General features: G+C 42.1%; 1 protein-coding gene across 1 annotated transcript in view; it reads right to left on the bottom strand.

Annotated features, from left to right (window-relative positions):
- Positions 1–551: 551 nt before the first annotated feature.
- The window catches only part of EOGT (EGF domain specific O-linked N-acetylglucosamine transferase), a 36,038-nt gene continuing 24,683 nt past the window's right edge, over positions 552–11,906 (bottom strand). The window contains exons 15-18 of the mRNA XM_021694945.1: positions 8,165–8,226; positions 4,790–4,909; positions 3,016–3,118; positions 552–2,576 (exon numbers count right to left, since the gene is read on the bottom strand). Coding sequence (XP_021550620.1) covers positions 2,430–2,576; positions 3,016–3,118; positions 4,790–4,909; positions 8,165–8,226 — 432 coding nt within the window. The 3' untranslated portion in view covers positions 552–2,429. The remainder of the gene's footprint in view (positions 2,577–3,015; positions 3,119–4,789; positions 4,910–8,164; positions 8,227–11,906) is intronic.

The following is an 11,906-nucleotide window of genomic DNA, read 5'->3' as shown; positions in this document are numbered from 1 at the left end:
TGTCTCCTCCACCAGAACCCAAACTCCATGAGGGCAAGGACGTTTTTCTGTTCTTTTCACTGCTGTATTCCCAGAACCTAAAATAGCTGGTACACAGCAGTTACTCAATATTTATTGAATAAGCAAGCAAGTAACATGATGGAAGACTATGGATATGGAACTAGAAGAACTGTGATCTTTAGGGAAGTCCCTTAAACAGCATCTGATTTTTTTTTCATGTGAAAAATGAGAACAATACTTCTTATGTCATTTTTTGTAAAAGTTACACACTATACCATGTGTGAAAGCATCATATAATAAACTGCTAAATAAACATAATGCATAATTTTTCCGGAAAATGAATTCTTCATCAGTGAGCTACTTAATTTTTCTAATCTAAAGCTACTAGACTGCCAAAGAGTAAGTGTATAACCGTCAGACACAGAAAACCTTGAAAATTGTTCTGGTATTTAAATAAAATATAAAAAGATTTATTCCAAAGTCATACCCAAAATGTACAAACAATGAAATGCATCTCTTTTCAAGACTTAATTAAAAAAAAGCCCTCTTTACATTTAAATTTTATAACCATTTAAAGATCTTTTGCTCCCATATAAAAAGTCTGATAAAAGTTAATTCCATAAAGTGTCAAATGTACTCATTTACATAAAAAGCATTCTTTCTATAAATGCAAAATATTCAAATACAATAGTTGTATTATGCAACTGTTCTCAGTTTCTAGACTTCTTGCTAGGCTATAGAATCGCATTTCTACATACTTCTTATATGACTATAGACACTGACACTTTTTTCGGATGTTCATACCTCTCTGATCAAGTGCAATGCTGCTTTTACGTTGCTTTTCAAGTGAAATCTTTTCCCAGTGGTGACTCACTATTCTACACAAAGAGCAGCCACACCACTCATTGCAAAATTCATAGGTTCTAATTCTTTTTACACAATTTAACACGCGAATCAAAGCTATGATGCATTACTTTCTTTACAGAGATTTTAATAAATATCCCTAAACTCTAGAAGACTGTTCATAATCCTTGAAAGCAGGGGTCAGCCAACTTGTTCCGTAAAGGTCCAAAAAACAAATATTTTAGGTTTCTCAGGTTACTTCTCTGTTACATACTCTCTCTCTCTCTTTTTTTTACAATGCTAAAATGTTTTTTAAAAAAATTCTCAGCTCTGCTAATCCTCTACTTGAAAAAATAGAAGTCATTCATCTGTAAATTAGATTTCTCAAGTGTTAATAAAATGTAAACTTCACATTTTGTGGTAAATGAAATCCATGGTTTCTGACCCCTGAATTGAAAGTTCATCAACAGTGAGAAATGAATCCCAAAGAGTGGGTCTGCATTTCAGATATTCTTTTTAATCAATGGTACTTTCTCATGGCTTCTTTTTCATTTTGAAATGGATAATTCGCATGTGTCTTTATTTTTTATTTATTTATTTTTTTTTGGTCTTCATTTTTGATAGGGAAAAACGCTCTTCATGTAGCTACCGTGAAGCCTGCGAACTCAAAGGGGAATACATCCATGCTAAAAGAGGTAGATGCACACACATAGGGGTATGCCGTCACAGGTCCGTGCACACTGGAAACGACCCTTTGATACATAAATTCAACATAAATGCTCTCCAGGGCTAAGAAGGAATTAGTGGAAACCAGCTAGAAGGTATCCAAAGACGTCCTAAGGGATGTTCTAATTTGTTTTTATCATATGTAGTTTACGTTTTGGGAAAAACATGATTTGCATATGCAATCTGTTAATATAAATTAATGTAGCAGCATGGTTTATACAAATTACTGGTGCATATAACCTGGAGTTCACTTAGCAGATACAGCAGAGAATTCTGTGGGAGTATGTCTGGACTCTGAGAGGGTAAAACAGACCTGTTTATAAACACTGATCTCTAACATGGAGTAGGCTACCTATAGCTTGGTACTGAGAATCACACCACTCTGTGTGTGTGTGTGTGTGTGTTGTATGTTTTCCTTTCCTACCACAGTGTTATGAACAGATTTTGGCAAATAAAAAAGTTTCTGTGAATTTACTCAAATATAACACAAACAAGTTAGAAGCCTCTAGAATTATAATCCCGTGTTATTCTACAAAAACATTTACAAATTCTAAAGCCAAGAAAGGTGAAAACTTTGGTAAACCTAAGAAGCTCAAATGTACTAATCAGCCTAATACAGCCTTATTTATAAAGAGTAAAGTTTTCAGTGCAAAAACAGTATCTTGATAAATAGCTATGACACAAAAATCCCAGGAAACAGTTAAAGACTCTACAACACTTAAGTACTATCCTGAAGGCATGTTTTGGTATAGAAAAGGTAATTTGGGGCTAGGAAATAACAAGGTGTTTTACTGACTTAACTGTGAGTCTGGGTGGTGGAATGTTTAAACAAACAGATTTTGCAAACAGATTCAGCACATTTATAGCTCATCACGTTTTTTCTTAAATGGCCACTTTGGGTGTTGTAATACGTGGTCTGCAGCCTGAAGGACAAGGTACATGAATTCTTCTACATCGAAAGAATAGTTGGTAAATTTTGGATGTTCCCCCAGAGTTGGGTGGTGGCCCTACAAAACCAAACCAAAACATAAATCTGTAAGTCACTGAGGATATGGTTTTCTGAACAGGAAAAAAATCATTTTACTTTGGCCAAGGCAACCGTCCCAATAAAACTTTACTTATAAAAACAGTGGGGGGGCCAGATTTGGCCTACTGGTCTATAGTTTGCTGATCCCTCCTATATATAATTTAATACATCTTCCTAGGCCCAAAGTTCCCAAAGTCGTCTTCTCAACATACAGATACAGAGTGATTTATTTCCCTTTTCCCCCAACTTGCAAATATAAAATACAACTCAATGTTCCAGAGAAGAACAGTTTATCTTTGAAGTTTAATGATAGTTTTTCATATTAATTAGATACTTTAAACCAATGAAAAAGCAAAATGAGGTGAAAAGAAAAAAAAAAAACAACACAAAACAAGGTGAGTTTCATCACTGAACTTTACCTTATCCTGAGGAAAGACTTTGTTCTGCCTTCGCCAAGTGATGTAGTGGATGCCTCTCAGCCTGGCCAGGTCTAAGTAACAGCGCTCATCTTCACAGTTGTACCTAAGGATGCACCCACACATGAGACCTGTGTCCAGGCATTTTGCCAATCAACATTTCTCTGGGAAATAACGCGCCTCCCAAATATCTTCCTGCAAAAGGTTGTGTAACTAGTATACAAGATCGATGGAGATTATTTTTTAAATATCCTCATAACTAAGCTACCTCAACTTTAAAAAAACCAAACAGGATCAAGGTTTGGAAGGAACTGAAGTTTATCAATAGGGCCAACTGCCTGTGAACTTGATATTATCTCCTAATACCCAGTCTACACACATGGAAGCAGACTTAGGGGAGGTACCACATCCAAGGGCACACAGCTAGGGAAGCAAAAACTGAGCCCAGTCTGCTGAGCTCCAAGGCCCAAGGGTTATCAATTACACCTCTTTCCTTCCCTCCCTCCCTTCCTTCTTTACCTCCCTCCCTCTGGAGGAAATGAAGCACTGAGATAGAATCCATAATTATCTGGCTATTTCTCTAACGTATATGTATTTCAAATATTTTTGCAGAATGTGGGAAGTTCACAACTTTTTTTCTAAATAGTCTCCCATTTAAAACCTGAGTGAAATCTAGGTGCTTAGACACAAAGAGAGAAATGAAGTTAACAGTAACCACTGTTGGCGTGTCCAGAATGAAAGATGAGGCATCGTGTCCAGGGCAGAATTACCAAGGGGGAGAGGGCCATGTCTCCATAACCACCCACCCCGGTTAGAGGAGTGCCCCAGAAAGACCATTTTCACCTTGAAGCCTCAGTTTCCCTGTGGATGGAATCAGTGAGCACAAGGCAGAGTGGCTGGCCTGTGTTTTGGAGCTATGCTCTTCGTGAGACATACAGGTTCTTGAACTCTCTTGTTTTTATTGTGGTAGAAAACACATAAAATTTACCATCTTGTCCATGTTTAAGTGTACAGTTCCATAGTGTTAAGAGTATTCATGTTGTGCAACCAATCTCCAGAAAGTCCCCATCTTGCAAAACTGAAACTCTGTTCCATGCAACAAGAACTCTTCATTCCCCTCCCCCCACGGACCCCTGGCAACCCCCATTCTATGCTCCATCTCTGTGAACCAGACTACTCTGCATACCTCACATAAGTGAAATCACACAGTATATGTCCTTTCGTGACTAGCTTATTCTACTTAACATAATATCCTCAGGGTTCATCCATGTTGTAGCCTGTGACAGGATCCCCCTCTTTTTTAAGGCTGACTAATGCAGAGGTATGCAGATAGACCCACATTTCACATTCTGTTTATCCGTTCATCCGCTGATGGACATTTGGATGGTTTCCACATTGGCTATTGGGAACAGTGCTGCCGTGAACAGAGGTATGCAACATACAGGTTGCCTTTTACCATAACAATGATACAGAGGGCAGAGAGATGATCACAGCCAGAGAGGCACACAGGAACGAGCTTCGAGGACGGAAGTCACAGACGCACATCTCCCACATCATCATGAGATGGAGGGAGAAAGCGGAATTTGCTTGCTAAGTGAATGGTGGCTGCAGACTTCACATTTTTAACTTGAGGTTTGTTTTCTTTCTAGAAGCCTATATGATGTGACTTTCCTGTAAGGAGTAAATATTAGGCCTTTTGAAGCTCTGAATGACAGTCTCGGCATGCATAAAAAGCATTATTCGCGGCCTCAATGTAAAGCTGTCTCAAAGCACTTACAGTTCAAATACAGCAGCCCAGTCTGGAAGGAAAAGTAAATGGGTAAGACCAGCTCCATGCATTCCAATAAATATGTCTGTGTTATGAGTGATCCTCAGCTGATCCAAAAACCCAAGTTCCCTGCGAGCATATAGAACAACAAAAGACAGATGGGGAGAAGACAGAAACTGTTAAGATGACTTAGCTCAGGACTCACGGTAACAATATTCATACAAGTGTCTTTCCCAATTTAAATCACATTCCACTATGGCTTTTTGCCAATTTCAAGCCTACTCCAGGAATTAATAGCTTAATAATTTAATAATTTAACGTTGTTTTCTAAGTAAGCTCACTTTTTTTAAAAAGTGCAAATATTTGCAAATAAATGCATTTTTTAAAGATTTCCTTTTTTTCAAATTTCATTTTTTTTAAGATTTCATTTTAAGACTTCGTTTTCTTTTCTTTTTTTTTTTTTTTAAGATTTTATTTATTTATTTGACAGAGAGAGAGACACAGTGAGGGAACACAAGCAGGGGGAGTGGGAGAAGGAGAAGCAGGCTTCCTGCGGAGCAGGGAGCCCGATGCGGGGCTCGATCCCAAGACCTGAAATCATGACCTGAGCCGAAGGCAGACGCTTAATGACTGAGCCACCCAGGCGCCCCTAAGACTTCGTTTTCAATCTCTACACAATGTGGGGTTTGAACTCACGACCCCGAGATCAACAGTTGCAAGCTCTACCCAGCCAGGTGCCCCTAAATGTGTTTATTTTAGAAGGAAACTTTTAGCACTGTCTTAAATGAAAAACCGGTAACACAGGTCCAACAAAACTGTAAAAACAGATATAATCAAAGGAAAAAGATTCAAATCTAGGTAGATCCCACAGCAAGGCAAAGCTCTGAGCCCGAGGCCCGCTCTTTCTTTTTGAAACAGGGAAATCAGCAGGCTACTAAAGAGATGTTATGATATACCAGCATCAAACTGAAAACTACTTCCTTAAGATAATAAAAGAATTTTTTTTATAAAATAAATACTCCTTGTGTGACTGGAGTTTATTCAATGCCATCTGGGTACACCTAAAATTAGCTCAGATACCACCAAGGCATTGTCCTGACTGCAACAAACTAATCCACAATTTTATGCACATTAAGATCATCAAAGTGTGCTCCGAATTCAAGACCCTAAAAAACATGCAAACTCTGAACACAAAGTCAATGCCAAAAATGTCCACTGAAATGAGGCTGGCAAGAAACACTGGACTAAGTATAATCCTCTGAATACACATAATGGAATTAGATCGCCCAGTCCTGCTTACCCAAAGGAAAAAAAAAATGACCAAGATTATTTGGGATTTAAGAAGAGAATAAGAATTCCCAGCTTCTCCTCTTTATTTTTTAAGATTCTGTTTATTTATTTGAGGGAGAGAGAGAATGAGTGAGCATTGGGGGGGTGGTGCAGAGGAAGAGGGACAAGCAGACTCCATGCTGAGCACAGAGCCCAACGTGGGGCTCGATCTCACCACCCTGAGATCATGACCTGAGCTGAAATCAAGAGTCGAACACCTAACCGACTGAGCCACCCAGGTGCCCCCCAGCTCCTCCTCTTTAAAGAGCTTCCTTTTGAAGTACAACAGAAACCCCACACGCCACACAGGGAAAGGAAGACAGGGGGCACCCTGTGTGTGTCTCACAAGAGGTGCACATGCCTTGGTTTCTCCAGGAATGCCAACTGATGCCAGGGGAAGGATGAGGATGTGCCCAGATGGACAGAACCCTGGAGTCTGAGGATAAGGAGGCAAAGCTCCACCCACTGTTTTGTAATGCTTCCCCGGGAATGGCAAGGTCTGAATTTATTGTTACTCTTCCTTCACCTGAAAAAACCTACATATCCTACAAGCCAGTCAACGCCTGAGCGTCCGAGGTGCCCTCCCCAGTTCTGTCAGCCTGACCTCGGGCCCTCTTCTTTCTCCGTGTCTTCCTGTGGTGAAGGCACCACTGCACAGTGTAATTTGTAAGACAGGAATAGTTCTGCCAACCTCCTAAGACTGTAGGAAGAGTGAGAGGACATAAAGCATAAGAGTAAGTCACAACAGATGGTAGCTGTTCTTACGACTGCTATTTATTTGTATTCCGGGTCTGTGGTCCTCAAGACCAAAGCCATGCCATCCTCCATAACTGGACTCCTACTTCAAAGCCTGTGACCGGCTGGCAGGTACACGATAAAGATTGAATATATAAATGAATGGATGTATGAAGAATAAGGTGCGGAACTCCCCTGTTTACTGCTAAGTTGTTGTTTTTTGTTTGTTTATTTTTTAAGTAGGCTCCACACCCAGTGTGGGGCTCGAACGCACAACCCTGAGATCTGGAGTCACGTGGTCTGCGGACTGAGCCAGCCAGATGCCCTTCTTACTGTTAAGTTCTAAGCTATCAATAACAGAGACCCATATGCTGAAATATGGATACTTTTCCTTTTTTAACGTAGAAACTGTTCATAGGATTAAATTTGGAAAACAAGACAATGACTGTAGGTGGGCAAGGGAGGAGAGAAAAGTCTTCACCTTTCCTTCTGAGCTTTTTTCTTTCAACCAGGACCAGGCACTGTTGTTTTTACATCCACAGGACTTACCTAGACAGTAAATGTTAGGCATATTCTGTCTTTCTAAGCCTTTTGCTTGTGCTGGAGTTTTAAAAGAAATGCAAATACTTTGTAATATTTTTAGAAACCTCATATTACTCTATGACCCTCAAATTATTCCCATAGAACTAATTTTAGGCCAGGAGTTGAGACCCAGCAGCTAACAGGACAAATTAGGCCAGGAACATTTTAACATTTTTTTTTAAATTCAGAATTAGTTGCCAACTTTTTTTTTTCAAGATTTATTTATTTTTGAGAGAGAGAGAGAAATAGACAGCGTGAGTGTGGGGGAGGGACAGAGGAAGGGGGGGGGGGCGAGAGAATCCCAAGCAGACTCTCTGCGGAGTATGGAGCCTGATGTGAGACTCTATCTCAGGACCCTGAGATCATGACGGGAGCTAAAACCAAGAGTCGGACGCTTAACTGACTATGCCATCCAGGCGCCCCTATTTTTTTTTTTTTCCAACTTCTAAAAATTCAGAAATTTCAAATGAAAACGTGGACTCGAAAAAAGAACTCTGGATTCACCACTTCGCTTGAACAATGAGATGGTGTCGAAACATCAGACCGCACACAGCCGAGGAGCAACCGCCCCTGTCCGCCCAGGGTCCTCACCTGCTCACTTCACTCACGGAGGTGTCTGCCTGTCCCTTCCTGGTCTATCAGTGTCAACGGCTACCATTCGAAAAACCCTTTTGATTTTCCATTAACTCATCCAAGCAAAAGATGACAGTGTCTGTCCAAGAGCGGGATATTACTTACTTATATTTGTAATCGACAATCTGAACCTCAAGTGTAGATACCGTTTTCAGTGCGTTTACCAGCTAGGGGGAAAAAAAAACATTTAGAATGTCTTTTCCTTCCTTCTCTTCTGTTTTATTTTCCTTTGAGTCCTAAAATTTCTTATTTTCATACATAATATTTTTCAGGTATTACCTATCATCCAGATCTACTGTTTTAACCTTTAACTGAGTTCAAATGCGGATTCCACCCCTCGGTCACATTACCTCCCTAAAATCCCACCACCTGGGCTGTCATAAAGGCTGAAAGCAGCAAATTCATGGGAGTGAAGTGCTCGGCACAGAGCCCACTACCTGTTAACTGCTATTATTACTACTTGCTAGTTAATCCCTCAATTTTTCAACATAGGTTTGCTGGGCACCTACCTTGTTCCGGGCTTTATGTTAAGAGTTTTCTCCCTATGCCTTATCTCATTTCAGACAAACTACTTGTGCTTTTGGCCTTATCCTCTGAAAACATTAAATTTTTGGCAGAAAAAAATGTTCTCAATATTTCTACACAGAAAAACAATTATTCTTCTAGCAAACAGAAAGTAACAAAGCACAATTAACCTAGTATCAGAAATACAGCCATGGTTCTCTGTGTCCCTCACAATTAGCCATCTTAACCCAACACTGTGGGTCACTGCTATTCAGAAATTTTTGCCCTTGTATCCTGTGGCCTGTGGCGTGCACTATACAACAAAAATGGTAACAAAAGTATCACTTCAACTGTGCTGGCAATGCTCAGTGCTTTAGGTGCTCGTCACTTAATCCTCATACAAGTCTCATACCAAGTAAACATTATTACGCCTATTTTTTTTAAAGATTTTAAGTAATCTCTACACCCAATATGGGGCTTGAACCCACAACCCCAAGATCAAGAGTAACATGCTCCTCTGACTGAGCCAGCCTCAGGCACCCCCATATGCCTTTTTTTAACAGTTTATTTATTTATTTGAGAGAGGGAGAAAGCCACACGTGTGAGCGAACGGAGGAATAGAGGGGGGAGGGTGGGGGAGAGAATCTCAAGTGGACTCTGAGCTGAGAGCGGGGAGCCCTACTCAGGGCTCGATCTCATGACCCTGAAATCATGACCTGAGCTGAAACTAAGTCACTTACCTGACTGAATCACCCAGGCACCTCCCCCCCCACCCCATATGCCTATTTTAAAATGATACAATGGAGGCTTAGAGATGTTTAAGGAACTTTCCCAGGATCTTGCAGTTAGCAAAGGGCAGAGCCAAAATTAAATCTAGGTCCTCTGACCCCAGAATCTGTGTTTTTAGGCAGTGCCCTGTTAAAAGCAACAGGCAAGGACTTACATCCACTTCCTTCCCCTGTTACACACATACACAGTTATAGAATGGAAGTTTCTCTCTCTAGACAGCCCCTGAACTCCCCTGAATATACTGCTTATGTCAGAGAGTTGAAGGAGTGAGGATAGGTTAGAATTCCGTTTTCCAGGAGCGAATTAATCCCCATGCATGAGCCCTGGTCTTGTAATGAGATGGGTCCACATAAAAAGAATCTCGTTTCAGAGGGTCCTCAAGCAAACAGGCTTTTTTTTTTTTTTTTTTTTTTTACAATTTCTAGTCACACCGTGGAGGTGGCCACAGCCCTCTGACATGATTATCCAGTCCCGAGGTTGGGCAGGATTGCAGGAACTGTCATTTAATGAGAGCATCTGGGGTTTTTTTTTCCTTAAAAATTGTATTTATTCATTTGAGAGAGAGAGCACACAAGCAGGGGCAGGGGAAGACGGAGAGGGAGAAGCAGACTCCCCGCTGAGCAAGGAGTCCGACTCGGGACTCGATCCCAGGACCCTGAGATCAGGACCTGAGCCGAAAGCCGCCGCTTAACCAACTGAGCCACGCAGGCAGCCCTTTTCCTTGAGACTCCGGAGGGCCAAAGGTCTTTTGCTTTTTCTCTGTCCCCTACCAAGGGCTGAAGGAAGGGATCCATTCTATTGTTCAGAGGCACCACCTCCCTCCCCTACATCAGACTGAGAAGGAACCAGTCAGCTCTTAACTCCTCCTGGTTGTTTTTCTTTCCCACCCCAGTTTATTTTTTGTCTCTCCTCTAGCCGCTACCTCTGAAGCCATTTTATGAACTGTCAAGTGCCACCTGAGCCTCCAGTAAAAACAAAAACAGGCATCTATCTATCTATCTACCTATTCATGAATCAAGGTAGAGTCAAAGGTGCTTTCTTCTCTGCTTGGTAGCTGCCTTTTCAAGTGATGCCGATCACCGGGAGAAAAGCAGCCGGTGGGTGCTCTTTGGCTTAGAGTTCAGATCCGAACTGCCAAATCTCACCCATGGGCAACATCGTTTGCACGATCAGTGGGACCAGATGTGAACACGTCGCTCGCTATACCGCGGCACCCACTGGTGCTACCCCTTTGCGCTGGACCGCTTGCCAGGGTTTGAGGCTGCTCCTTGGCCAGCCTTTCCAGCGGACTGGCAGCCAAGGTGGGTCAGCCTCCTCACATTTATTTGTGTTGGAGCAGCAGAGTTCTCTGGTTAAGAAGAAGGCTCAGACCCTGACGACCGCGGCTTACCCCCCATTATTCTGCTCCCTGGCTGGGTGACCTTAAGCATGTTTTGTAACCTCTAAGCCTCTGTGTTCTTGTCAGGCTTCCCATCCATCTACCCCAGCCCTGCATCACTTGATACATTTTTATTCCCAGGTCTTTAACACACACACACACACACACACACACACACACACAGCTCATTTCTTCCACCCACGGCTTCCAATCACTGTCTCATTACACCATATGTTCATGTCCTCCATAATCCATATGGATCTCAAGACACTAATTACATAATTTTGATCTGCCCGTTAGGCATCCAAATTAATCTATGTAAAACATTTTACCCATCCAAACCTGCCTCCAGTCCCCTCCTACTGAGCTTCTCCCATCTCAAGTCCACTGGCCTGCTCAAGCTAAAAGCCCGGGAGTTCACCTCTGATTCTCAGTGCCTTTCCTGGGCTGACCTCATGTGTACCTGCATATACCGACAGGAAGTCTCCTAGACTCACTCTCCGAGACTGATCTTGAATCCATTTCCTTTATCATCTCTGCTGTCATCACCTTCATCCAAACTCTTACCGGGGCCACAGTGACGGCTCTGCATGAATCCCTCTGCTCCTGCTCTTGCAGCAAGAGTGGTTTACAAATAAATAAATAAGCCAGTTCACGTCTCTGCCTGTGTATTCGTTTTCAACAAGCTGCTACGACCAATTACCACAGAGTCCACACCTCACAAGAACACAACTGACCCTCCCACTGTTCTGCAGGACAGTAGTCCAACAGTGAGACAGACAGCTGTCCACAGGGCTGTGCTCCTTCTGGGGGCTCGAGGGGAGAATCCGTGCCCAGCTTCTAGAAGCCATCGCATTCCTTGGCTCGGGGCCCTTCCTCCATCTTCAAACCCAGAAACGTGGCATCTCTCTGGCCCTGCTTCTATCCTCATGTCTCCTTCCTGGATTCTGTCTTCCTCTTCCACTTTCCAGGAGGTGCTCAACAGAAATCCGGTCAGTGAGAAGAATCCAGCTAAGCAAAGAGCTTTCCAGGCAGAGGCAAAAGCTCTCTGGTGGAGACAGCTTAAGGCCCTTTGGTGATTCCATCGGGCCCTCCTGGATCATCCAGGTTGATCTCTCCATTTTCAGGCCAGCTGATGAGCAACCTTAATTTCACCTGCAAGCTTAGCATCCCTTT

This window comes from Neomonachus schauinslandi, chromosome 1 (genome assembly GCF_002201575.2).
Source record: "Neomonachus schauinslandi chromosome 1, ASM220157v2, whole genome shotgun sequence".
Taxonomy (NCBI): Eukaryota; Metazoa; Chordata; class Mammalia; order Carnivora; family Phocidae; genus Neomonachus; species Neomonachus schauinslandi.
This window is presented reverse-complemented; position numbering and strand designations above follow the sequence as displayed.